The 27,733-nt window shown below is 39.8% G+C and overlaps 1 protein-coding gene and 1 long non-coding RNA gene across 3 annotated transcripts; one reads left to right on the top strand and one right to left on the bottom strand.

The window, feature by feature from the left end:
* Positions 1 to 19: 19 nt before the first annotated feature.
* On the bottom strand, positions 20 to 23,258 carry LOC135948375 (uncharacterized). 2 transcript variants are annotated; one of them, XM_065497605.1, is made up of 13 exons: positions 23,124 to 23,258; positions 8,859 to 9,337; positions 8,618 to 8,729; positions 8,468 to 8,560; positions 8,277 to 8,367; positions 8,019 to 8,224; positions 7,783 to 7,964; positions 7,563 to 7,698; positions 7,277 to 7,502; positions 6,910 to 7,166; positions 6,636 to 6,853; positions 6,500 to 6,578; positions 20 to 6,438 (listed from the first exon to the last, which is right to left on the bottom strand). In XM_065497605.1, exons 2-13 carry the CDS (start codon positions 9,273 to 9,275, stop codon positions 1,319 to 1,321), a joined length of 7,137 nt encoding a protein of 2,378 aa, XP_065353677.1. In that variant the 5' UTR covers positions 9,276 to 9,337; positions 23,124 to 23,258; the 3' UTR covers positions 20 to 1,318. The 2 variants fall into 2 exon arrangements, with proteins under 2 accessions (XP_065353677.1, XP_065353676.1); XM_065497604.1 differs by lacking the exon at positions 23,124 to 23,258 and adding an exon at positions 12,667 to 12,805.
* Positions 23,259 to 24,121: 863 nt separating this feature from the next.
* Positions 24,122 to 26,023, top strand: LOC135948582 (uncharacterized). The gene is made up of 5 exons (XR_010575835.1): positions 24,122 to 24,354; positions 24,665 to 24,757; positions 24,813 to 24,911; positions 25,356 to 25,596; positions 25,807 to 26,023. It is a non-coding gene; the product is annotated as an uncharacterized LOC135948582 (long non-coding RNA).
* The last annotated feature ends 1,710 nt before the right edge of the window (positions 26,024 to 27,733 follow it).

Raw genomic sequence — 27,733 nt, 5'->3', positions numbered from 1 at the left:
ACAAAATAAAAAATATAAATAAGAAAATAATCTTTTTTTATTCTTAATAAGTTGAGCCAAAACAAAAATGATAAAATCTACCAAGCGAAAGGGTCAGATTTGAGTACTCACAGCAATTTTTCACACTAATACACTTTATAAGCGGATAAGCAAAAAGTTCAAAACATTATTTACAGAAAACAATGTTTTATTTTTAATTATGATAGTACATGTTTATATCCCATTCATTCCATACTATTTACATTCGTAATTAATCTAATTCCACAAAAAAGTAACAAAATGATAAAAGCAAAAACTCCTTAATTATATTAAATATGCTACATCTAGGTCTAACAGTAGGTCACTCTGATTTTTCATTTAATATACATATATTGCTATAAACATATTTGAATTATACTACAGATAAGTTTGCACCCTTTTTTATATGTCCAACAATACTTCAATCTTACATAAATAGATTAACTAATTTTAACAATTGAAAAGTTATTTTGTTTGTTATATAGTATACATTTTTTTCGTTTCAATCCCTGGCCGAGGAGCGGGAAGGGCGCGCACTGCACTAGCACGAATGCTGAAACCTGGGTCCCAATAACACCGCAAACGGATTGAATGGGCGCACCAGGCCGCACAGGGACCGAGCGCACTGAAGGGCCACTTGCCTCCGCACCGAGGACTTGCAGCATAAAGTTTGCAAATAATGTGCGATTCTCATGTAAAATTTTGTGGCATAATTTACAGATACAGCTCATATAATATAGTCTACGAGTATAACTTTTAAGAAAACAAAATATATTATAATAAATAACAGAAAGCCTTTCCAATAACTTCACGATACATCAGAATAATTTTCATTAAGATTTCGTAGCGGCCTACGGCTAGTCTAGGGAAATTAGGGTTTGAAATGCTCAAATAAAGGCTAAACGTGACGGGCACTCCAACGACGACTTGGAAAAGTCGACCGGTCGCGCGGACTAAAGTAAGGGACTCTTGCAATCGGCGTCAACCGGATGAACAGTTTGACGGACAGCCGCGCTGTACAGAGGAAACCGCAGGTCGGTTTCCCCTTGCCGATAACAAGTTATGATTCAGGGTTAGGAATGAAGCTAACGTGCTGAGCTGTATTGCTCCTGCCCTGACAGACTTACTAGAGTCGTCAGGTAGCAAACTCAGAATCAGAATGATGCTTCCCTGAGCAGGAGCGCTTAATTTATAGTCTTGACCCGTACTCCTCATTTACATACATCTGTATATTGACATATGTTATTACTTGTGTGACATCGGTCGGTTCAATTTATCAGAATTCAAGAGTTTTGAGTTTCTAAAACAATATATATTCTTTGTCATTGATTTCTTTGGCCCCATGCTCGCGCAATTTTGTAATCACTCTTTTCACTGGATTATGCTTTACGGCGAGAAATAAAGCAGTTCTTCCGCAGTCGTTTTCTACATTTATTTCCGCGCCTTGATCAAGCAGCTCTTGAACCACTTCTGGATTTGAGTTAAATGTAGCGGCTTTATGCAGTGCGGTCCATTTGTCATTGTTTTTTGCATTTATTTTGGCACCGCTTCCAAGCAAAAGTCTCACAATTTCTGGATTTCTATTATTCCGAGCAGCTAGGTGAAGGGCTGTACTTCCTTCCCCAATTTGTGAATGAACGTCGGCGCCGTTTTCGAGCAGCTTTTGGATCACTTCTACATTTGGGTTATTTGAAGCGGCACATTGAAGGGCGGAATATCCTTCTTTAGTATGTGAATGAACGTCGGCGCCGTTTTCGAGCAGCTTTTGGATCACTTCTACATTTGGGTTATTTGAAGCGGCACATTGAAGGGCGGAATATCCTTCTTTAGTATGTGAATCAACGTCGGCGCCGTTTTCGAGCAGCTTTTGGATCACTTCTACATTTGGGTTACATGAAGCGGCGTAATGTAGTGCGGTGCAGTTATCATTGTCTTTTGCATTTATTTTGGCACCGCTTCCAAGCAAAAGTTTGACAATTTCTGGGTTTTTATTATTCCGAGCAGCTAGGTGAAGGGCTGTAGCTCCTAGTTTAGTTTGTGAATCAACGTCGGCGCCGTTTTCGAGCAGCTTTTGGATCACTTCTACATTTGGGTTATTTGAAGCGGCACATTGAAGGGCGGAATATCCTTCTTTAGTATGTGAATGAACGTCGGCGCCGTTTTCGAGCAGCTTTTGGATCACTTCTACATTTGGGTTATTTGAAGCGGCACATTGAAGGGCGGAATATCCTTCTTTAGTATGTGAATCAACGTCGGCGCCGTTTTCGAGCAGCTTTTGGATCACTTCTACATTTGGGTTACATGAAGCGGCGTAATGTAGTGCGGTGCAGTTATCATTGTCTTTTGCATTTATTTTGGCACCGCTTCCAAGCAAAAGTTTGACAATTTCTGGGTTTTTATTATTCCGAGCAGCTAGGTGAAGGGCTGTAGCTCCTAGTTTAGTTTGTGAATCAACGTCGGCGCCGTTTTCGAGCAGCTTTTGGATCACTTCTACATTTGGGTTATTTGAAGCGGCACATTGAAGGGCGGAATATCCTTCTTTAGTATGTGAATGAACGTCGGCGCCGTTTTCGAGCAGCTTTTGGATCACTTCTACATTTGGGTTATTTGAAGCGGCACATTGAAGGGCGGAATATCCTTCTTTAGTATGTGAATCAACGTCGGCGCCGTTTTCGAGCAGCTTTTGGATCACTTCTACATTTGGGTTACATGAAGCGGCGTAATGTAGTGCGGTGCAGTTATCATTGTCTTTTGCATTTATTTTGGCACCGCTTCCAAGCAAAAGTTTGACAATTTCTGGGTTTTTATTATTCCGAGCAGCTAGGTGAAGGGCTGTAGCTCCTAGTTTAGTTTGTGAATCAACGTCGGCGCCGTTTTCGAGCAGCTTTTGGATCACTTCTACATTTGGGTTATTTGAAGCGGCACATTGAAGGGCGGAATATCCTTCTTTAGTATGTGAATCAACGTCGGCGCCGTTTTCGAGCAGCTTTTGGATCACTTCTACATTTGGGTTACATGAAGCGGCGTAATGTAGTGCGGTGCAGTTATCATTGTCTTTTGCATTTATTTTGGCACCGCTTCCAAGCAAAAGTTTGACAATTTCTGGGTTTTTATTATTCCAAGCAGCTAGGTGAAGGGCTGTAGCTCCTAGTTTAGATTGTGAATCAACGTTGGCGCCGTTTTCGAGCAGCTTTTGGATCACTTCTACATTTGGGTTATTTGAAGCGGCTTTATGTAGTGCGGTCCAGTTATCATTGTCTTTTGCATTTATTTTTGCCCCTTTTTGCAGTAAAATTCTCACGATTTCTGGGTTTTCATTATATCGAGCAGCTAGGTGAAGGGCTGTATTTCCTAGTTTAGTTTGTGAATCAACGTCGGCGCCGTTTTCGAGCAGCTTTTGGATCACTTCTACATTTGGGTTATTTGAAGCGGCACATTGAAGGGCGGAATATCCTTCTTTAGTATGTGAATCAACGTCGGCGCCGTTTTCGAGCAGCTTTTGGATCACTTCTACATTTGGGTTACATGAAGCGGCGTAATGTAGTGCGGTGCAGTTATCATTGTCTTTTGCATTTATTTTGGCACCGCTTCCAAGCAAAAGTTTGACAATTTCTGGGTTTTTATTATTCCGAGCAGCTAGGTGAAGGGCTGTAGCTCCTAGTTTAGATTGTGAATCAACGTTGGCGCCGTTTTCGAGCAGCTTTTGGATCACTTCTACATTTGGGTTATTTGAAGCGGCTTTATGTAGTGCGGTCCAGTTATCATTGTCTTTTGCATTTATTTTTGCCCCTTTTTGCAGTAAAATTCTCACGATTTCTGGGTTTTCATTATATCGAGCAGCTAGGTGAAGGGCTGTATTTCCTAGTTTAGTTTGTGAATCAACGTCGGCGCCGTTTTCGAGCAGCTTTTGGATCACTTCTACATTTGGGTTATTTGAAGCGGCTTTATGTAGTGCGGTCCAGTTATCATTGTCTTTTGCATTTATTTTGGCACCGCTTCCAAGCAAAAGTCTCACAATTTCTGGGTTTCTATTATTCCGAGCAGCTAGGTGAAGGGCTGTAGTTCCTTCTTCATTTTGTGAATCAACGTTGGCGCCGTTTTCGAGCAGCTTTTGGATCACTTCTACATTTGGGTTATTTGAAGCGGCACAATGTAGTGCGGTGCAGTTATCATTTTCTTTTGCATTTATTTTGGCACCGCTTCCAAGCAAAAGTTTGACAATTTCTGGGTTTTTATTATTCCGAGCAGCTAGGTGAAGGGCTGTAGCTCCTAGTTTAGTTTGTGAATCAACGTCGGCGCCGTTTTCGAGCAGCTTTTGGATCACTTCTACATTTGGATTATTTGAAGCGGCACAATGTATTGCGGTCCAGTTATCATTGTTTTTTGCATTGACTTTGGCACCTTTTTGTAGCAAAATTTTTACGATTTGTGGGTTTTTATTCAACCCAGCAGCAAGGTAGAGGGCTGAGTTTCCCTGTTTATTTTTGAAATTGACATCTGAGCCCCTTTGAAGAAGTACTCGCACTAAATCTATGTTATTTGACTGGACAGCATAGTGCAAAAATGTGTTTCCCGTTGAATCAATTTTGTTATCTTCAACATTGTATTTCAATACAAGCTGCTGCGCTACTTCCCATTTTTTTCTTTTTCCAGCCAGCAAAAGTGGTGTGTCCCCAGATTTGGTTTCAGCGTTTTTGTCCACTTCAATGTTTTGCATGATCCAAAGAGCCACTTTCTCGCTGCATTCTTCGTCATCAATCGCCAGGTGGAGACAGTTTTCTCCATTGTTTGTTATTTCGGTTGCTAACATGCTGTTCTTTTCGTGCACCATCTTGGCCATTTCAAGATGCCTCAATGCGAAGTGAAAAGCGTTTTTTCCGTCTTCATCTTTTAATGAGAGATCGGGGTTGAGAAAATTGAACATTTGCCTCAAATTCTCTCGACATATTTGTTTGACTAATTGCAATTTGTCGGTTGATTTTGCAAAAACCGTAAAAGCTTCTTTGAACGACGTGTCCTTCCCCATTTCTGTGGAAAAGAAAAGGTCGACAAACTTCCTGCACTGCATCAGTTCATCATTGAACAATGGCACTCTTTCAGATACTGGATTTTTTAAATCGTATATACATTTTTGCGCGGTAAGAAATTCTGCAAACACTTGGTGAGTGAAATTTACAGTGTCATTGTAATATGTCACAACTCCAAAAGCATTCATCTCCTCCAAAAGTTCCTTTGTTACACTACCTTGGTCAATCTTCACTCCTGTCACAAAACGAGAGGCCACCAATTGAATGAACTTCAATGAATTTTCAATCTTCTCTTCTCCGACATCTTTGCCACCGTTTTCTCTCTTCAAGCAAATTTCTACTTTTCGCCTCACTATTGTGTCAAAGATTTCGTACAAGTTTCCATCACCGTTGTAATCGGCCAACAAATTGAGATAGAGTGGGTTTCCCAGAATATCTTTGTCTTTGAAGTTTTCCCTCAATTGATTGATATCTTTTTCATTCTTTCGGCCAACAATCCGCAGAAACTCTATTTGCTTTGCTTCATCAAGTGGTTCGATCTCAATTATCGTCGTGTTTTGTATCCTCTCTTGAATGTGGTGCACTTCGTGAGGCCTGGTTCCGATAAAGACTGGAACTCTTGCTTTATTTATTGCAATCAAAATGTGTATGATTTTATCTCTGAAATCTGGACACACTTCGTCGAATCCGTCGAGGAAAACAATGAGTTCTCTCTTCTCAATCCAGTTGTTGATGTCGTCAAGAGAATTGCAAGATGTCTTGGCGAGAAATTCGATTTCATTCACGTTCATTGCAGGCATGTCAAATAAGTACCGATAATGTTTTTTGAGAGGAATTAGCAGAACTTTAAAACCTCCATCTTGTTTGGTTAGTTGGTGCGCCATTTCTTTGAGAACGGTCGATTTGCCAGCTCTAGCAACTGAATTAAACAACCAAACAATGCTCGCTTCAGCAGAATTTTCAGCCTCAGAGATAGATTCTAGTTCTCTGACTTGATTAAACTTTATCGAAGTTTCAATATCACTTAATATTTCTGAATTTTCAACATGGCTCATTTCCTGAAGTGGACTCTCAATTGATTTTTTGTTTTCCTCAAACAATCTTTTTGCCATTTTGATTAATGTATCTAAATCGATCTTTTCCCCAATAGGATATTCCTTAGAATTTCCGAAAGCAACCATTTGGTCACGGGGGATTTTTGTCGTTTTCAGCTTGAAATCGGGATTTACAAATGCTCTCGGCCAAATCGGAAATTTTAAGATATACTGCAAAGTAGAATTGAGAAGAACCGCATCTTCTCTATTGGACTCACGAGTTAGCAGAGGCTCCAGAAGTTCTTGCAGGCTTTTGTCACCGATGTTTCCAAGTTGTTGAATTAACTTCTCTGATGAATCTGAGAAAGAAGTAATTAAGTATGCGCATCTTTTGATGAATCACGTTCTGTCTGAACTTACCCTCATATTTTAAGATCAAAACGAGCCAGCCACTGTGGTTTGTTGCAGACACTTGTAAATCTTTCACGTCCAAAGAAATCTAAATTGAAAGATATGAATTAATCTCATCTTTTGGAACAGTTGGAATAGAGCTTACACTGTCAGTCTTTGGTGCTTCCACGTTAACAACGAACAGAATTTTCGGCTTTCCTATCAATTTGTCGTTTCTAGGGCCGACCAAGCTGTAGAGGATGTCCTTGATTGGAATATTTTTACCCTTTTGCACGCGCACGCAAACCTCTTTCTCTTCATTTTCACACACAGGACCAAATATGCAGGTCAAAATGCAGCCCACGTCTGGTTCCAACTCAGATACTGTAAAAACAGAATTAGATCAAACTAATTTATCTCCTTCGTTGGCTTCTGCTCACCTGTCTTTAAATAAAATCCCAGGGGTTTACCACTCAGTGTCCAGTCTGTGATTTCGAAGTCCAGGTTCTGAAGAGCTCTTGTCATTTCTTGCACTTGTTTGTTTCGGACCACGGATAAAATGAAACATCTACGACCCCTGATATCTTGTCCCTCATCTGATTTCCAGGAGAAGTTGACGGATTGTATTTCATTTGAGACTTTGCTCACGTTTCCAGACCCATCAGTGTTTGAAGAAGGTTTTGCTGGGATTTTCGCCCTGAAATTTTTTTTGTTAGTAACTGATACACTTTTTGTTGGATTGTGTGGAAAATCAACTAGGTTTGCACTTATCGACATTTTTCCGATTAATAAATTTATGACACTCACTTTGAGATAATGAATTTTTTGTCTTGTTGAAACATTTTGAGCTCTGGTGTCTGCCCAATATGAGTGTTTTTTGCTAGGTTCATTAAAGAGCGCGACTCTTGATGCATGCGATTCTGAACAATAGTGAAGAATTTCAACAAGGACTCATCATCAGTAGCGCTGTCGAGACACGTGCACATATTTCGGACCATCCATGAACCATTTTCATCAGTGTTAGCCAATGTCGCTGTAGGATTTTCAAATTTATTGACGTTACGAATGAAGAATCGTTGCTGTAAAAAATTACTTTCAACTGTCGAATAGAACACGACGTAGTTGTGCATTCCTGGGCGATTGGTGATTCTGCATGAATTGTCGTTTTTATAGTTTGGGTATGAATTCTTCTTGACGAACTTTGAATCCACCAACATCCCCCGACATGGCTGAAACATGAAAGAATATTTTGACATGACTATTTTGCAATATTCCTGGTTTCTTTTGTTAAAAATTATGAATTTTGAGCTTACCCCAAAATTTACAACTTTCAGACATTTTTCGAATTTCTTAAGGTTCTGCAATGAGTCCAAAACCTCATCTGTTGTGAAATATTCGTATTTGTTTGTTTCACTATCTAAAAGGTCTGTCAATATTGTTCCGTTTTCAGTCCCATGAGAGAGAATGAAAAGCACGAAAACAGAGGGCACGTCATCTGAATCAGAAATGTGATCATAATCTCATATAACTTTTAATTTGAATGTGAAACCTTTTGAGTTAAAGTACTGTAAAAGCTTTTCTTGGTCACCCAGAAGTTGAAGCAAAGTCTTTTTGTTCGGTGATCGGAAATTACGGAAATTGCAATTCCGGTTTCCCCCGAAGATTCTCTCGATATGTTTTACGTCACGGGCGTCTCCATTTCGGATCAATTCAGGATCGTTTTTGAAATCGTAGTGAATGACCAGGACACAAACACTTGAAATGGCGATGTTAGTTTCTAAATATGTCTAAACTCAGAAAAAATTACTTGTCTGCGTTTTTTCTGTTGACCATTCCATCTTTTTCAGATTCAAAAAATCCTAAATTCGCAACCCCTTTAGGTCGAATGTGTGAATTGCCTGGAATAAATGAAGTGCAATTATTTACCAACTATTCTAATTACATGTGATGACGGAGATTGGAAATTTTAGTAGTAATCACGCCTCGCTATAGCACTACCTCTATAGTCATTCTCCGAGACATCATGCGACTCGATCGGTTTTTCCAAATCAATTTCTTTGCGCTCTTGTGGCAGAACGAAAGGAGTTGCTCCTGTAAAAACATTATTATTCGATGGGATTTTCAAAGGGTGATAAAATTTTTGCACACCTCCCGGAAATATTGTGGCAGAGTTTGACTCCTCCGATCCTTTTGAGGCCGTTGAAATGTCTTTATTACTCGTTTGCTGATTGGATTCGGCACTCTCTAATTGCTTGTTTTGCTGAGAAATATTAGTAAAGAGTTGGTTATTTATTATTATCTGATGTTTCTGGTTCTATATGACGTCAAGATGAAATGAGATATACATATAGTTGTAAAGGATTTTCATAAAAACAAACTCTTTACGAACCTGCTGCGTCTCGTTGAGTTGTTGACTTCCTGAAGCGTCAGAATAGTCCAAACGTTTGTATTTCTTTGGAATTTTGATGTTGCACGTTTGAACGAACACTTGCAATTCTTGGACTGAGGATGCAGTGGCAAGAACGAGACAATCTTTGTACTCTGCCTCGGTCAGCAAGTGCTCGAAATCCTTGTCGGGTTTTTTGTCCAGGAAGAACCCATCGTCAGGGTCCATCTCCAAAGACTTTAGCCATGCTGATTGGAACACACCTCCCCAGAAGTCTTGACCAAGAGTGACCCAGGCAACTCCTGGTTTCGAATTTATTGCTTTTGGTCTTGGTTTCAAAAACTTTGACGGTACGACAAAGTAATTTATGTTGGTGTTCGTATCCAAACAGTAAGCGAAATAATTTTCTTCCGTTTGCATCTTACTGGGATGTCTACAATGTCGTTTTCACTAGCCGTTATATTTCCATTTCATCATACAAACTGAAATCAAAGAAAGCAAAACAACGAGCGAATTAAAAAAACCCTAATTACTTTAAAAAAGCACTAATGTCAATTTATGGAATATGTAAAAAGCTGTTGCAAGTCTATTTTATGAGTATTACTAAAAACATTTTCTTAATTTGCTTACCAGACAAAAAGAAGACTCATGTTAGTAAGTCTATAGCAGAGCTCTGCACGGGTGGATTTTTCACCCACACCCACGCACGGAATTCTAAATTTTAACCCTTACCCGCAGTGAGGCTTGTTCCGAAAACCCTTACCCGCATTACCAAAAACCCGCACCCGCGGGTTTTTAAACCGCAAACTTCATACTTTAAATTTTTCATTCGACCAATTGCATTTAGCCCTTGTGTTCGAAGCCTCCATCAGATGGCGCCACTGTACACTTTGGTACAAAATTTAATTTTAATTTACCTCCTCTGCAATTTCAGATTTGATCCTGCTACTGTCTTAATTTAATTCACTTAATTTGCTTTCTTTTGACATGCTTGAAACCAAATTCAGTCCAGCCGCATTCTCCGTAGAAAGTATTTAATATTAAAAAGTTGTTCACGAACCTACGCCGAATGGCTTACATAACCTATATAGGTTTTCAGCACGTCAAACGAATCGATTTGAAGTGAAGAATGCACAGTAGTCCCATTTAAAATCCTTCAAATCGAAAGTATATTATGATGGTGCCATCTGTTGGTGGCTTCACAAAATATTTCGCGTTTTTTAGTGCATAAAACCGCACTCGCATACATTAAACCCGCAACCGCACCGCACCCACCTGAAATGACAAAACACTAAACCAACTCCCGCTCCGCGGTGTGGTTACTTTTACTTCCGTGCAGGGCTCTAGTTTATAGATATGTATGTGCCTGCTGGATTTAACCAACTACTTCCAAAATTACATTGTGTTTTCATGCATAACGATTTTCACCATCGCAGATTATTCAATTTAATTTTTATAACTTTTCACTTCGGATGCGGACGGTTTTTATTGGATTGCGCCAGTTGAGCTCAAGTTTCTATTAATTTCGCAGTGGCAAGCGCAATAACTGCACGCCCACCATGGCTCTGCTTCTGCTCGTGTGAAATCTGCTGAAGGCGCTGCAGAAAAGTGAGAAGTGAGACAAAATTTTGAATTCTAAATAATAGGATATGAAACAACCTTCCTTACGTCGGCCCACCTCTTGCCCTGCTGAACCCCAAAAACGCGCGCGTATACAGGGCCACGGGGGGGAGCGGGGGAGGGGGGCCAAATTCAGGAGCAAGAGAAATTTTGTCGACGCCAAATGAGTTGACGGTAAACTTTGAATCGCCAGTGCGGCCCCGAGGGCACTGTTCGGGGTACTCTAGAGTGTAGGGGCAATCCACAAAAAAATCTCAGACGGGCAAATATAAACATTCGCTCAGGGGTTCCCAGAAAATGATATATAATTAATTAATTAAAATTAAATCAGTTGTCAATCTTCTATTTTTCTCGCCTATCAACAGAAACGAATTATGCAATTAATATTTCGTAATGGACATTTCGATTTTAAAATGAAGCATTTTTTAGCTCTAAACTTTTAAAACCATCGAACTGACATATTTTTAAAACAGTTTAAATCGCAGCAAGTTTTCGGAGACTATTAAATTTTGTTTTAGTCATTGGTAAAATAAAATGCAGATCAGCGTGTGCTTTGAAAAAGATTAAAAATAAAAATTTTGTTAGAAGCGTTGAAAAGGCCGTTTTCCCTCCCCCCTCTGCGGGGAAGGGAAAACCTCTGCGGGGGCCCGGTGGCGCCGTTTGCGCCCTGAAAAATCACCAAAGAATGAGCGTCGGCGATGCTAAAATCTTGCAAAAGCAGTAGCTAGGTTGCGCGACCTGAGGAAGGCTGCTGGCAGGCGGGGTTGAACAATCAACGCCGCCAAAAAAAATGAAAAAATCTTTAAAATGCATTAAAATTCGGCCTGGGAAAGGGTTTCAGGTCGCCGTACCCTGAAAAAGGTCGGTTGGATATGTCAATTAAAAGCCTTTTGCGATATGCTTCTGATGAGGGTTCGTGGTCCAGGATACAATGAATGGTCGAATTTAAGCAAAAAAAAAAAAAAAAAAAAAAAAAATCGACAAAAAGTGTGTGCGAGGCGGCCAAAAGCAATTACGTGCCCCTGCTGTGCATGCTGCACCGCTTCGCGATTTCAAAATCCACTTCAACGAACTCTTATAACCACACACATAATATCTCAGTTATTATGTACGTGGGTGAAAATAAAATTCAATTATAATTTGAAGCAGAGGATAAGAAATAATTAATTTTTAAAATCTCAAAATTAAAAAAAAAGAATTATTTTTGTCATCAGGTTACAAAACTACTTGCGGGAGGATCGGCTTACATTTGGTTCTGAAAGTTGCTTCTCTGCTCGCGAGAGGCAGCATAGGAAATAAATAAACTCCCACTTTTGCGTCGCATCAACAAAATTTATACGATGCCCAAAAAAAGGCAAGCTTTTTAGCACTTTTCACCGATTTTAGTTAATAGTTAAGAATTAGCTATAAATTATTTTCTAACTTTCGACTTTCAAGTGATTCGTGTGTGCTGAAAATTCTGTTTCTTTCCCGATTCATTTATAAAAAACACGGTCAGAAATTGATAGAAGCACTGATGAGTATTATAAAAATTGAAATAAAACTTAATTATTTCGGATTAAAGCGTACAGAACAGAATTTACTCTCTCAATGCTGCACTGTTCAATTTGCAGTTCGAAAAAATACGCAACCAATTGGCATTTCAACCACAAAAACTTGAATAAATGATTTATTAATTTACTATTAGATGACAAATTCTTTTTTTTTATTCCGGAATTAATTTTTTTGGGAGTTGTCTAAAATCGACAAAAAAAGCATTCATCAAATCAAGAGAGAACCTTTGTTGGCACATCTCCTCTTCGCCGGTTGTTGCAAACAGATTGGAATAGTTGGACTTTTTTTATCGAGAAAAGTGTGCTTGGCTGAGTGAGAGAACGAGCTGCGCGTGCTGGCCTCGGAAATTATTATCCACTCGTGACATCACCGCATACGCAGAAAAGTCTAACATTTGGATGCTATTGCGTCGCGTTTAAAAAAGCAAATTTATAGTAACTGGCCAAAATAATTCCTGCAGTTAATTTCCTTTTGAACAATAAAACGCTATTAACGACTTCGGAAAATAAATTCAGGCTAATTTTCTATCAATCGCAGGAATGCTATTTAAATATAAATCCTTTCGGTGCTCGCTGGCTGTGCGTAATTAAAAATAATTTAGTTCCAAGCAGGCAGATACGAACGCTGGAAAACTTACCGAAAAGTGCGCGGCGAGTGCGAAGGGTGTAGCTCATCCGTTTTCGCTCTCGCTTGCGAGTTATGTGCGCCAGAGCATCCGTTTCTCTCACGCGCTCAGGGAAGAGTGTGAGACTTTTCGTCGCTGCGTGTGTTTATCCGCCTAGTGGCGCGAGTGTGCGATAGTCGACCAGCTAGCCTCTCCCGGCGTCCTACAAACCCAAGCCTGAATGCTCGCAGCCGCACGCGCGGCTTCTCATTTTTTAAATCCAAATCATTCCCGCTTAACCTAAAGTTTCACTTTTACTTTTATGGCTCCAAGTAGAGCATTTCTATCCGTTTTATTTTTTTAATCCTGTCATCTTTGAATAAGAGCTTTTCTTGTGCCTGTTTAACCCTTGGTTTACAAGGGGGTGCACGTCTCAGTGGAGCAAATAAATATTTTTGTGCTGCCTTGTGCAGAAGAACAAGCACCAGCCGTTCATTCTCCGGACTTGGCTGGACTTCTGTAGTTTTCAAAATAAATCTTTTCTTAAAAAAATGCAGTAAGATAAAATCACCAATGAAATATTAATTAATGAAATAATAATAATTCTTCTTGAAAAGCAGGTGAACGTCTGCCAAAGGCTCGAGAGGAAATTTGCTTTGCAACAGCACAGAGCAACTCCAATTTAACTTTAACCATTCTTAACTTACATTTTGTTAATTCTATCGAGAAAATTCACAAAACGAGGAGAACAATTATCACAGCAGCTCGGTATTACTTTGATTGATAAATTATTTTAATATTCCTTTGGCCTGCGAGTATAACCCACACTTTTTTATGAACGGATCACAAATTCCATTTAAATGTACAAAATTTAATAAAATGTAATCAGGATTTTGTATTTTCTGCAGCGCTTATAGGGGACAAATGAATGCTTATTTCTCTCCACTTTTCTGACAGAGTGAGCATATAAAATTAGCCAATTTAGGCTAGCCGCCGCAAAAGAAGCTTTCGTTGCTGCTAGGCGGAAAGTGATGTTTCATGAATCGACCTTTCGGCGCCTTCTGTCGAGTCCCACTTGACTTTTATTTAGATATAATTTTCGTTTTCGTTTGACTTTCCTCTTGCAAGGGACAAATAAACAAAAATCACAGCCGAAAAACCTTGGTGTTTATTGTCGAGGCGAAGGGCGAGGCAAAAATTGAAATAAATTAACTTGAACTGCTGCCCGGACGTTGCTTCCGTTAAATGAATTTATCGCACGTCGCTCGGCTATGCGCGGCCTGTTTTCGTCTCTCCTAATCGACAAATCGAGGCTGCTTTTTATTCCAGCTGCCGCTTCACAGTCACACATTTTTTTCCTGCCAAGTGCCAACCTCCAGAGAAGTGGCCTTGACGCTCAACCATACGAAAACAAACAAGGTTAACTGGCTTATTTTTTAAAAATCAAATCGCGTTTTTCCAAATAGTCACGCGTTACATTTAATTAAAAAATTATCACTATCCCAGCAGAAAAATTTCAAGAGTTATCTTCCAGTTCCCGTTGCAGAGAAATAAAATCCTATCTGAGCTCGATGAGGTCACAAAGGTCAACGCCAACCGTGCTGTTTGGACGTTGATTAACTCACCAGCCCGTTTCCACGCAAATAAAAATGAATAAAAGAGTTTAGAAACACTCCAGCAGATTTTCTGCCGATGAAACCAGGAAAAAACTGCCATCGCAGATTTCAATTACTTACATTATATAATAATATACACTGTACGTGTCCTCTGGAAATAGCTGCGAGAAGCGGGATCAGCCCTATTTTCCCTCAACTGAGCCTCTTTATTAGCGGCGCCTCTCTTTTAAACGCGCGCGATTGCATCCAAATGTTAGACTTTTTGTTGCGGTGACGGCCCGATTATGTTTCCAAGGCCATCACGCGCCGCTCTTTCTAACAGCCGAGCTATTTTGTGAGTTGGACTTTTCTCGATATGAAAAGTCTAACGAATTCCGTTACAATGGTGTATTACCGGAAATTGATATGTAGACAATTCTGCGGTGAAAATGAGAGAATACTTAATATTTAATATAGGTTAAAAGGCAATGAAAATCATGGGAAAGCCATTGCAAATTAAAATTTCTGAAACAATTTTGCTTTTCAAGTCTCTCCTTCTATGTTTTGGCTCTTTTGCGCCTGCCTCCGCTTTATTCTCACTGTAAGCGAAAAGCGAGACCTTTCGTCTCTGCCTCTCGCTGCCTCGTCCAAATAAAAAACCCAGGTCGGATTAGCACTGCGCAACCTGTCACTCTTCAATTCGCTCTTTGTTTATCCATCAGTTCCCTTTTGTAACTATTCCGCTGTGATAATTCTGCCAGACTCCTTTAAAAGAGCATCCCTTTTAAATTTTAAACAACCTCTAAATAATGTTAGCACGAAAACATTTCCAAGGCCAACACGCGCCGCTTTTTTTTTGTAACTTGGACTTTTCTCGCTACGAAAAGTCCAATGGTGATAAATCAATAATTTTTGCCGAGTGAAGCAACTCTTCCCTTGCTCGGCCACCCGAAACTCACCCCTCCACTTCGTTGCAAAAGAAATAGAAATCTGGGACTTTCATCGTAACAAAAAGTCTAGCTATTTATTTATTTTCTGTGCCGCGCAGTTTTGAAAAAGCAGTGGGGCCAGGTAACAGGTTCTAAAACCTTCAAACTCTGCGTGGCCCGCTAAAAATAAATAGTCAAGTGTTAGACTTTCAACTCTCGCAGTGTGTTTTCAGGCCGATTAATTCGATGGCCAATTCCGCTTTAAAAAAGCAAATTTGTAGGCTCCCGAGCATATTCATTCGATTTGCGGATTAATTTGTTTTTATTCCAATGACCAGCCCGTGGCTCGCATTATTAAGGCATTCTAAGGAGTGTGCCCAAGCCGTGGGAGATATTTGAGCAGTTCGATCGGGCTGCCCGATGTCAGAGCTTATTTTTGGTATTAATAATAAATGCTCAAATAGCTCGCGACGGGCTGGTTTTCGCACCTTTCCAGCGGCTTTTGCGACGAATGTCTGGTCGGCGTTTTAATCAAAGAGAACTTAACTGGTGCGGGCAGGCGAAAAGACCTTATAGTTTATTAAGTATTTGACTAGAGTATATAAGAATAAACAAGAATAAAAAAGATTGGGCCCAAGCTCCCCTGCGGCCACCCGCGAGGCCACATCCGTTCAGCAGTGTTATTGGCTGCTGAGCTCGCATCTCACGGAAAGTGCTGCTCAGCAGAGGTTAAAATATTCCAACAAATATTGAGAACGCCTTTTATTATCTACACGCCACAAGTGAAGCAAAAACTCGCCTTTTTTCATCTCTGGTCATAACGTCGTGAGAACGAAAAGTAATTCCTCCTTTTCCAAAAGGTCTGTTTTTTTTAATAAAATTCATACTTAAATTTAATATACCGAATCTGTGGATTAATGAGAACTCAAGTGCGACTTATCAAAAGGTATACTCCTTTTTTACATAATTTACTGATATTGATTGACTATTCTCTCCATGTTAGCAACAAAATTATGTTTTTAATTATTTTATTTGTTTACGGTTAGTATGGGGCATGGCATAGTTGCCCCACTGATCCACAATATAATTACTTTTTTGAATTTAAACAAGATTTCAATCGTGATTCTTAGTTTTAACATGTTTTCGTGGTACCAAAATGGTTATTCTGGACCGCGCCTGTTTCTAATTCAACACCAAGAAATAAAATAATGCGAATGTTTTAAATTCTGGTTAAAGATTAATAAGAAAGTCTTAACTTGAGAGATAGCTGATTGATGGAAAACCAGGCAACTGAACAGTTTTTAAATCTTAAAAATGTGTTCTAGGTTTTGAATTCGGGTTAATTTTAAATCAACATTTTATTACCTCAAATTAATTATAAAAAATGTGTGATGAATATTTTCGCCATGTCACGCATATTTAAAATAGTTTGATTGTTCTACTACCCCTCTCGAAACGGTTGAAATAAATTTATTTGCTGTGCCCTTTTTTAACGCGACGGGATAACATTAAAATATTTGACGTTCCAACGGTGATCAGCACGAGCCGAAAATAATTTCCAAGGCCAGCACGTGCAGCTCGTTCTCTCAGCCGAGCACTTTTGTGAGTCGTTAATGCCTAGATAGATAAATTATTGGCCGCTCATTTCATTGTACTATTGTACTGCGCCCCTCTCGAAATGGTTGAGAAGTAAAATCAGTCCATTTTAGCTCCTCAAGTAGAGCCGCGAACAAAATTAATTTATTTGCTACGCCCCTCTTTTAAATGCGACGCGACAAATGTTAGACTTTTCTGCGCGGTGACGCCATAATGGCCTACAATGTTTCCAAGGCCAGCTTACGCCGGACGCTACGGCTACACCCTTCCTGCCGCCCTTCTTATCAGCCCAGCATTTTTTTTACAAGTTTCTTTCAGGCAATGTTTTCCCTTTATTTTTCAATAATTTCTCATAACTATTAGCTTATAACGTCGGCTTGAAAAATTATGCAAAATGGAAATTTAAAAGATGTAATCTGCAAAATGGAGGTACTTTTGACTACTCAAATTTTGACTGGAGAAAAAAGGAAAAATCATTTGTTGCACAGGAAATTAGTAAAAACTGAGTGGTAAAAAACCGGGTGGGGAGAAAATGCAACCCTGAATCTAACAAATGCTTGGATTCGCTTCGCCTTTAGACTATTCTTGCTATGAAAATTCGAACAAATTCCGATGGTAATCATTAAATAATTTACATTTCCAGAAGGGAATTAAAAATGTAGACAATTGTGCAGTTGTATAAACGCTCAGCGTTCAAAGACGCCAACAGATGCGGCGCCACCGTATACTTTTCGTGTACTGGAAAACGCTGGAAAACTTACCGAAAAGTGCGCGGCGAGTGCGAAGGGTGTAGCTCATCCGTTTTCGCTCTCGCTTGCGAGTTATGTGCGCCAGAGCATCCGTTTCTCTCACGCGCTCAGGAAAGAGTGTGAGACTTTTCGTCGCTGCGTGTGTTTATCCGCCTAGTGGCGCGAGTGTGCGACAGCCGACCAGCTAGCCTCTCCCGGCGTCCTACAAACCCAAGCCTGAATGCTCGCAGCCGCACGCGCGGCTTCTCATTTTTTTAAATCCAAATCATTCCCGCTTAACCTAAAGTTTCACTTACTTTTATGGCTCCAAGTAGAGCATTTCTATCCGTTTTATTTTTTTAATCCTGTCATCTTTGAATAAGAGCTTTTCTTGTGCCTGTTTAACCCTTGGTTTACAAGGGGGTGCACGTCTCAGTGGAGCAAATAAATATTTTTGTGCTGCCTTGTGCAGAAGAACAAGCACCAGCCGTTCATTCTCCGGACTTGGCTGGACTTCTGTAGTTTTCAAAATAAATCTTTTCTTAAAAAAATGCAGTAAGATAAAATGACCAATGAAATATTAATTAATGAAATAATAATAATTCTTCTTGAAAAGCAGGTGAACGTTTGCCAAAGGCTCGAGAGGAAATTTGCTTTGCAACAGAACAGAGCAACTCCATTTTAACTTTAACCATTCTTAACTTTCATTTTGTTAATTCTATCGAGAAAATTAACAAAACGAGGAGAACAATTGTCACAGCAGCTCGGTAATACTTTGATTGATAAATTATTTTTATTTTCACCTTTGGCCTGCGATTGCATGACACGCTGTTCTATGAACGGGTCGCCAATTCCAAAATAATGAACCATACTTGACAAAATTTCCACATTTTTGTTGTTGTTATTTTCTGCGTCGCTATTATGGTGAACAAATGAAGGATTTGTGAGAGAGTTGCCGCTGAACGCAGGTGCGAATAAACCTCTTTGTTGCCAGGCGGAAAGTGATGAGCGGCAGCCGCAGAGTTAAACCTTGTATTTTATTCACAAAATCCCGGTTGAATTTTATTGAGATTCCAGTTCATTTCTCTTCCAAGGGACAAAAGACAATCCTTGGTGTTTAGTGTCAATGTCAATTCGAAGGGCGAGGCGAAAATAAAAATAAATTAACTTTTGACCTGCTGCCCGGCCGTTGCTTCCATTAAATTTATTTATCGCACGACACTTGGCTACGCGCGGCCTTTTTTCGTCTCTCCTTTTCTATCGACGCTGCTTTTTATTCCGGCCGCCGCTTCACTATCCGTGCTCCTTTTTTATGTCCTGCCAAGTGCCAACCTCCACTTAGAGTAGTGCTTTGCGCGGGTCGCGGGTTTGAGGGTTGAACCCGCAAACCCGCACCAAACCCGCGGGTGCGGGTCCAGATTTTGCAAATCCAATATGGCGGATTGCGGGTGCGGGTTGGCGTTGTGCGGTTTGGTGCGGGTGCGGGTTGACTCGGCAAACCCGCAACTTTTATGTAATTTACCAGTTGCATAAACCTTTAGTTATTGAAGCCACCAACAGATAGCGCAACCACAGACTTTTTTTTTTAAATTTTGTTTTAAGCAGTTTTAAGACATGTTTGCTGCGATTTCAGACACAATCTAGCTATTTTGCTTTTATAAATTATTTGCTTTTTTTGACGTGCTGAAAACCAAAATCGGTTCAGCCATTCGCCGTAGAAACGTTGAAACATATTTTTTTATTTCAAAAAATAGTTTTTCACGATTCTACGGCGATTGGCTGAACCGATTTTGGTTTTCAGCACGTCAAAAAATAGCAAATTAATTGAAGAATGCACGGTAGCTAGATTGAGTCTGAAATCGCAGCGGAAGTGCCTTAAAATCGAAAGTCTACGGTGGCGCCATCTGTTAATTGGCGGCTTCAAACACTTAGGGTTTATGTAACTGGTGAATTGAGCCAAATCTCTGAACTCAACAAATTGTTGTCCATAGGTCGATGGATTTTGATGAATTTTTTTGCTTTAAATTTGCCCTAATTGAACTAAAAATCAGTTGAGAAAACCCCGACTTTCCAATTTTTGCGGGTTTTGCGAGCGTTCAAAGATCAAAATCTGGGAATTTTGAGTACTTCATAACTTTGCTCAGGGTGGTCCTAGAACAAAAATTAAAAACCCCGTAAACTCGTCTTAACAAGACAAAAAACTGTTATCTTAACCTCAAAGTGGTAGGTCAATGGTCAAGGTCACAAAAATTAATTTTTAGATTTAAAACTCAAATTTGAAAATGAATATATTGAAATTTTTTATGGTACGTATTTTTTTGTAAATAGGACCACCACAATCCGAGATTCGGGTCGGGTGTACAAAGTTTTTTTTATCGAGACGGGTGCAATAAAATGCTTGATGAGCACCAAATCTCGAATTCTGCACTAAAAATCTTGTCGCAATTATAAAACAAAATATAAAATCGAATTATACCCCTTTAGTGCACTTAGGGATGTCGAGAGGAGTCTAACGGTATGTGGTTTTTGAAATTCGGATGATTTGAAGTCGACATTTTTTGGTCAATCACCGTTTTTACCTACCTCGACAAACAAGGGTTTTCGAATTTTTCATTTTTAATTAAAAAAATGAGGAAAAACGCCATTCCAAATTTTGACGTTTTTAACTTAATTTATGTTCTACAAAACGGTTTTGAAAAAAATAAAACATTTCAATATATTTATTTTCAAATTTAAGTTTTAATTCCAAAAATTAATTTTTGTGACCTTGGGCTTTGACCTACCACCTTGAGATCAGTATAAAAGTTGTTTGCCTCGTTGAGACGAGTTTGCGGGTTTTTAATTTTTGTTCTAGGACCACCCTGAGCAAAGTTATAAAGTACTCAAAATTCCCAGATTTTGACCTTTAACGCCCGCAAAACCCGCAAAAATTGGAAAGTCGGGGTTTTCTCAACTGTTTTGCGCGGGTCGCGGGTTTGAGGGTTGAACCCGCAAAACCCGCACCAAACCCGCGGGTGCGGGTCCAGATTTTGCAAATCCAATATGGCGGATTGCGGGTGCGGGTTGGCGTAGTGCGGGTTGGTGCGGGTGCGGGTTCAAATTTTGAAAAAGATATGGGTGCGGTTTGGGTGCGGTACGAAATAAGCGGGTTCGGTGCGGGTTTGGGTTGAAAATTTGTACCCGCGCAAAGCACTAACTTAGAGCACACAAAAGCGGCCTTGACACTCAACTATCCGAAAACAAACAAGATTAACCGGCTAATTTTTCCGAAAATCTAATTTTAGTTTATTCAAAAATTATCCTTGTCTCAGTAGCAGAAAAATTTCCAGATTTTTTATCTTCCAGTTCCCGTTGCAGAAAAATAAAATCCTATCTGAGCTCAATGAGATCGGAAGTTCAACACGAACCGGGCTGTTTGGCCATCGATCAACTAATCAGCCCGATTTCATGCAAAAAAAATAATAAAGTGTAAAAACACTTCCGCCAATGAAAGCAGAAAAAAAGCGATTTCCAAACAGTGTTGTTGCGCTTTTCTGGCTCTGATCTGAAAATCAACTCAAAATCGTCTAAAACCGCCAACTTTGAAAACTATCAATAAAAAAACTCGACTTTTAATATTGAGAAAAGTGATTCCGAGAAATGTTGCGTGCTGCAACTCTCAACATTTTCTTCTATTTAATTTTGATGATTGCTCCTCGCTTTTTGTCCTTCTCTTTTTTGAAATTGTAAGGGGGATGTATGTATACGCATTTCATGCACCGTTTGGGGATGGAGAGATAGAGACTAACGTAAATCACATGATAAAAGCAGCAGTGCTATTAAAATAATAAATAACTTCTGAAAATTCAAATTGAAAGTTTTTCCTCGGCTGCTGTCAAAAATTTGGATTATTTTATTCCTATAGAGCACAATTCGTTGCATTAGAAAAAATAAATCATTTCTTGTCAATTGACAATTGTTGCAGGATTTTGGCGAATTGCGCGTGTGTCGGTTGATAGCAAGGCAAAAACTTGACGCGACGCGAATTGCAAAGAAAAAACTCCCCGTGGAAGCGACTTTGTGGAGGAGCTGCAGGAGAGCCGACGGGCCGGAAACGGAGACCAATTCGGCGCGAGCCAAAAAATTGACAAATGTCGAGTTGCTTAGTTAATTTCTAAACTTGCCAGCCCTCCCAGTGACCCCCAGATTGAAACTAATAATTTGTGAATAATGCGTCTTCCATGCAGCAAAGCGCGTGAAAAACAGTTGTGTTCGTTCAACTCCGCCGGCCCCCGCCTTGATTACTCTTTCAGCAATTGGTAATTTGGGCGAAAATTGTATTTCTTTTAGGTATAGATCACCGCAATCGGCCTTTTTAGAAGCTGATGTTGAAAAGTTGTTTTCATCATTACAAACAGAAATCAATTGCAAGAATCGTGTAAAAAATAATTATACCACTGATTTAGAGTAATTTAATTTTCATTGTATGCTACCCCTCTCGAAACAGTTGAAAACAAGAATCAATGCATTATTTTTAATTGACCCGAAAATCAAATTTCTGCTTGTAGCCTATTCGCTTTGCCTCTTTTTCAAACGCGCGCAGTAAGTAAATCGAAAAGTAAGACTTTCCTGCGGTGACGACACGGCCCTTGGGAAACCGCGACGGGTTTTTGGTGCAGGATTCACAAAACCCGCATTTATATAAAGACCTGCATTGCAAAAATTCTCATGTTTCGTGTTGGATGGCCAAAACTAAGATTCAGGGTTTACCGATTTTGCAATGCGCAAAAATGCACCAAGTGAAAAAACCCAACAGTTTTAGTTTTGAATTTAACCCTGAAAAGGTCATATTTCGTGCTAAAAAAGTCGGAAATTTTGGAAAATTGCGGTTTGTGTTACAATTTTCTGTCTCGGTGACACCAGTGGCATTTTTTACTAGTTTTTCAAAACCCCTATTTTTCGTCATGCACCGCATTTTTTCCAAAAAATGCAGATTTTTGTGAATTTCACACTGGTTTTACCAAGAGACCGAAAATTGCAGCTCTCATCGAAATATTCCAAAATTTCTGCCTCTTTTGGCACGAAATATATTTGACTTTTTTGGGGTTTCATCCGGAAAAATGCAGATAAACCAAAACTAGTAGTTTTCCCGGCTGTTTTTTCGCGCAAAAAACAAGCGATGCATTTTTGCGCATTGCAAAAAATTTATTTCCGCCTCGAACAGACAACCTGAGAATCTTTAGGCTTTTAATGCTGCCGATTGTCCCTGTCCCGTTCCTTTTCCGAGACCAGCTCTTTCTCTCAGCCGAGCAATTTTGAAAAGTGTAATTTATTCCATTGGCAATTACACATTACAATTCTTGTGGGCAATTAAAAATTGGGGACGATTCTGGGGAAAACGAGAAAATGTGAGACTTTTCGCATGCAAAAATTAATTAATTGTGATTAATTAATCGGACTTAAGAACTTTTCAAATTATAATTTAATTCTTATTCAATTATTAAAAATCACACGCCTTCGGAAAATAAAGCGGAGCAAAAATTTTGTCGGAATAATTGCTGGAATACAATTAAAAATTAAATCTTTATGGCAGTACTGTGTAGCCGAGCGAAATTAAAAGTATTTGAGACCCGACAAGGAGATGGAAATGCCGGAAAACTTACCAAAAGGGGTGATTGTGAGTGAGGAAGGTCCGCTCTCGCTTTTCTGCTTTCACTCTCGCTGTCGGCTGGTGCGCGCCTGCCTCCTTCGCTCTCTTCCTCTCATTGTCAGCGAAGTCAGACTTGATGCTGCGTCAGTTCATCTCTTAATTAGGCCGCGCGTTCCCTCTCGCGGCGCCTCGTCAAAACAAAAACACGAGCCGCATCGCAACAACTAACACGCAACCTGCTCTCATTTTGGCAAAACAACACATCCGCGGAATATTCGGAAAAAGGACCGTGAGACATAGATGTTGATGGGCACAATTTCCGGCTCTTGCGTTTTGTCGACCTTCGATAAAAAGCAGTGCCCTTTTCTGCTCTCTTTCCATTTTTCATTTTCTCGCGCGTCCGTTTGCACGTCTCGCCGTAGATCGCTGCTAATTTGCACGGCGGGAAACGCAAATCAATTAAATAAATTTAAAAATCGACTTGAACAAAATATTGCCTGGAAAAATGATCGTTTTGTGTAGCGTCCAAAACTATTTATGGTTCGATCCTCGACGTTATTTAATTTGTACGGCTGCTCGTCGCTTCTGGATTTTTTATTTATTTTTTTTCTTCAAATAATGACGCACTCGAAACGCAACAACTGCCATACCATGCACAGAAAACAAACGTGGCTTTCGCGCCAAATGAGTTTGAATTGAGAGACGCCATAGTTCTTGCAGGCGGCAGATAACTCTCAAAGCTGCTACGAGGGGCAGCACCTCCATGACCGCTTTGCTAAAAAACCTTTGCTTTTTGATACCGGTAAACAAATTAATATAATTTTCACGAAACAAACATTTTTTTCCCTAAAATTTAAATTTCAAGCAATAAAAACTAGTTTTGTTTTTTAATTTGTGTCGTTTTTTGGTTTTGGTTTTTGATTAAACTGAAATTTTATTATTAAACATTATTTAAACCGGTTTTTTAACCGACTAACTGGAACCTGATGATAAAAAAACACAAACAAACAAGCTGATGGAGCCGGCGGCTGTGTTTTCTCGCGAATTTCGCAGATTTGGCACGTTTTTCGCGTTTTGCAGAGGATCGGCGGGTATGCACTCGTCGGCGCCACTGTCTCCACCACTGTGTCGGCGCCGCCAGACAAGGCCACGCTCGGCAAGCGGCGGAAAAAGAGCGGCGACTCGTTGAGCAAGTGCGAGAAGGCGCTCGCGAACGAGAACTGCGACGATGACATCGCCAAAAGGTAAAATAAAACTTTAAACACGCTCCAGCAGAGGCGTCAAGGGCCCTTTGACCCTGCAGGGTGCACCTTCCAACTGATTCAGGGCCGTGCGATGGTTCAATAGCTGCAAAATGCGTTTAGAAGTGATGAAAAATTAAATTCTATTTTTTATTTCCTTAATTTTAAAAACGTAAGCATATTGAAGACATTTTTTCTTAATGTTATAAAATTTGGGAAACATTAAAGTTGACCCTGATTTTAACAGGTTCCAATCTTTAATTTCTCAGGGCATTACAATATTTTCTTAAAATAACCGTTTTTTACCTTTCAGGTGGTACCTTGAGACCGGCGAGCAATTGCTGCCGATTTCCGGTGATCAGCGGCACTTCCTGGCCTGGCGGCAGGTCTCTTAAGCATCTCAAAGGTGCGTTTCACCATGTCCCTGAATTTCCTCAATTTATTTTTTAAATAAAATTCAGGTTCGAGTTGAGGACCAGGGAAAGAATTTGTGCTGGCTGAATTATTCTGCCGGCGAGCAGACGGTGACGGCCCAGAATCAGATCGTCGACGTCGTTCAGGTGGGAATTATTTTAATATAAATTTTAGACGAACAAATGTCCATTTGGCAGTTTTGAAATTAACATTTTAATTAAACCAAAGTACCCAGTCGGCTTAAAATCATTTAAACCTGATATCAGGATGCAGCTTAACCTTCTTCCTACATTTCAGACCTCTTAAATCTCTCAGGGCCGCTCTTATAAGGGTTTAAAATGCTGATTTGGTTCACGTGGAGGCAAAAAACTCATTTTTCACTATTTTCAACTGTGAATTAAATTTTTCACAACAACCTGACAGTGTTGATACCTTCTGAGTGTAATCTCAGGGTGTGTTTCTCAGGCCAAACCGATTTTCATCTTTCTAATTAACCCAAAACTGGATTTATTAGGTGTTAAATTTGCCAAAAAAAGCAATTTGAAACGAAAATGAAAAATGAACCCTGAAAAAATATTTTTTATTTGCAGAAGGGTGAGTGAAGCCGTTGCGTGAGGAGCTCGCGGACCTGCCGAGGGTTGACCCTGATTGGCAGAAGCAGCAAGTGCGGAGGAAAGACACCCTGGGCAGCACCTGGCAGGTGGAGCAGCACCAGCACCGCGACTCCAACTCGTCGTCGTCCGAGACGTCGGTGTCGATCTGCCGAGAGTCGGACCCTTCGCCGAAGGGCCGGGTGCGCACCAGCAGCCACACTGACGAGACCACCTTCAGGTATGCTCATCCAAAGTCACTTCAAGCTAAAAGGTTTCCAACCAAGTTTGTAAACTGATAAGAATTTTTTCTATTTTTTTTTAAAAAAGAAATATTGCTTCAAAAACACCAACCTTTGAATAACCTGTGCCAAGATTGGATTTTAACGTCATTTTTGTCCCCGCCTGATTTCTGGGTGGTTTCGCTCTGAATTTTGGACTCGTGTTGCAGTTTTGAGGCGTCGAAGTGAGCATCGGGCCGCTTCTCCGACTCGCGCCGCAACGTGAGCGCCGAGCGAGGCCGAGTGCCGCGTCGCCTCACCAGAGGGACACCACCTTCCTAACCAACGTCTAGCATTTTCTGTGATTCATCCCTTCCCACCCCTAATCCACCACTCAAAAATAAATTCACTGCGTTGATGGACCAAAATGTCGACTTTTCTTTCTTTTCAACCCACTATTCATTTAAATTATATGAAAAAATTAAAAACATCTCGCCTGCGCTGCTTCAACACTGCCTCTCGCTGCAACCGCTTTTGCAAATTAACTACAGTTAAGACATTTTTGCCAAGAATTCGTAGTATTTGGTATTAAAATTTGGAGAATCCCTGCACGAATGAGTCTTTTATCTTTTTGCAAAGTTTATACCAGGAGAAATCGAACCAGCACTCGAGTGGAGGAAGTGCAAGTCTTCTTTCTGCCACAAAAGGTGGAGCCACAACCTAAAAATCACCTGAAAATCGACACACTGGTCTCAGACTGAATTAGTTGAAACTTCTGCATAAATTAATGATGAAGATTAAACTTATTTTAAAGCTAAAATTTCATTTATTTTATTTAAAATGGCTTTAAATCTTTAAAGTAATTAATTAAAAATAACAATAGGTAAGTTTTGTTAACATCAGCACGAAGAAGCATTTTTAAGATAAAAATTTAACCTGCAATTAAATTTAATAAATTTAGGCACTTGTCCGAAATCGATCGTGATAAATTCCATAAATTTATTATTTTGCTGGCAAGACCTAAAGAACCGTGTTTGAAGTTTTTGTAAAATTTGTGGTGATTTGAATATATTTTAAAATTGAGTGGCCTGCCAACACCAAATCCGTCGAATAACATAAAAGGCACATTAATCAGCAAAATAGAAATGAATTTACTGCATTATTCTGTGCTTGGTTTCTCTGCGATGCTTAAATTTTATCGTTTATTTTATTTCTGAAGATGCAAAAAATGCTCTGATTTATTGAACAGTAAAATTCCAAAGTGATTGGAAAATGTACGGCAAATCAATGTGTGATCGAGCTCAAAATTGGATGTCTCCCCAGCCACAGGGTAAAATTACGCGCTTTTTATTCTTGCGCTAAAAACAGGTTTTGCAGGCGTTGAAATGATTTATTCGATTTTTTATTCATACGCTTCACTCAAGTTAATGCAACCGGCATTGCGCAAACACGTGTTGATAATCTGCCAGCGAGTGAAGAACTCGAGGAGTCGGAAAACCTGGTCAGCGACTCGGAGGTGGAGCAGGAGTTGGAGTCGTTGCGGCAGCGCCGCGTCCACCGCGACTCCACCTCGTCGTCCGAGACGTCGGTGTCGAGCGTTGAGCGGCCGGAAGTCGTACCTTTGGCGCAAGGGCCAGGTGAGCACCTCCAGCTGCACTGACGACACCACCTTTAGGAACACTCATCCAATTATTAAATAAAATTATTTTTTATTTATAGAATGCAAGTTTCACATTGCAAGAGTGAAAAAAATGGTAAAATCCCCTAATCCTAGTCTAGATTTCCTAATGGGTAAGCGAGGCGCACAATCCATGAATTTATAAAAATTAAACGCATATTGTTTTGATCACGTATCAAAAGAGGGATGCCAAACCTGAAGGGGTGAAATATTGAATTTATGAAATGCTCAATTGCAATTTCAAATATTCGACTAATTGGACTGAATTTCTCCTCGCAATTCAGGTCCAGGGTTCGGGTTTCTTGAATAATTTCTCTCTCTAAATTAATTTAACCTTTTAAGCTGAGAATTGTTTTTTCTGCCATAAAATACGGAAATTTTTCGCCAAACTAGAAAAATTTATCAATGATTTAATGGTAAACGGAGCAATAACATAAATTAGCGGTGTTTTGTGATTGCATTCGCTTGGTTCTACTTAT

This window comes from Cloeon dipterum, chromosome 1 (genome assembly GCF_949628265.1).
Source record: "Cloeon dipterum chromosome 1, ieCloDipt1.1, whole genome shotgun sequence".
Taxonomy (NCBI): Eukaryota; Metazoa; Arthropoda; class Insecta; order Ephemeroptera; family Baetidae; genus Cloeon; species Cloeon dipterum.
Note: the sequence above shows the minus strand (reverse complement) of the source record. Positions and strands in the feature narration are given on the sequence as shown.

Bases quoted from the DNA above. Each gene is read 5' to 3' on its own strand.
- LOC135948375 (XM_065497605.1), bottom strand. From the start codon at position 9,275: ATGCAAACGGAAGAAAATTATTTCGCTTACTGTTTGGATACGAACACC. The intron at 8,368-8,467 runs GTAGTGCTATAG...CATTTATTCCAG, and splicing joins CTCGGAGAATGACTATAGAG to GCAATTCACACATTCGACCT. The intron at 7,699-7,782 runs GTAAGCTCAAAA...TTCATGTTTCAG, and splicing joins TGAAAGTTGTAAATTTTGGG to CCATGTCGGGGGATGTTGGT.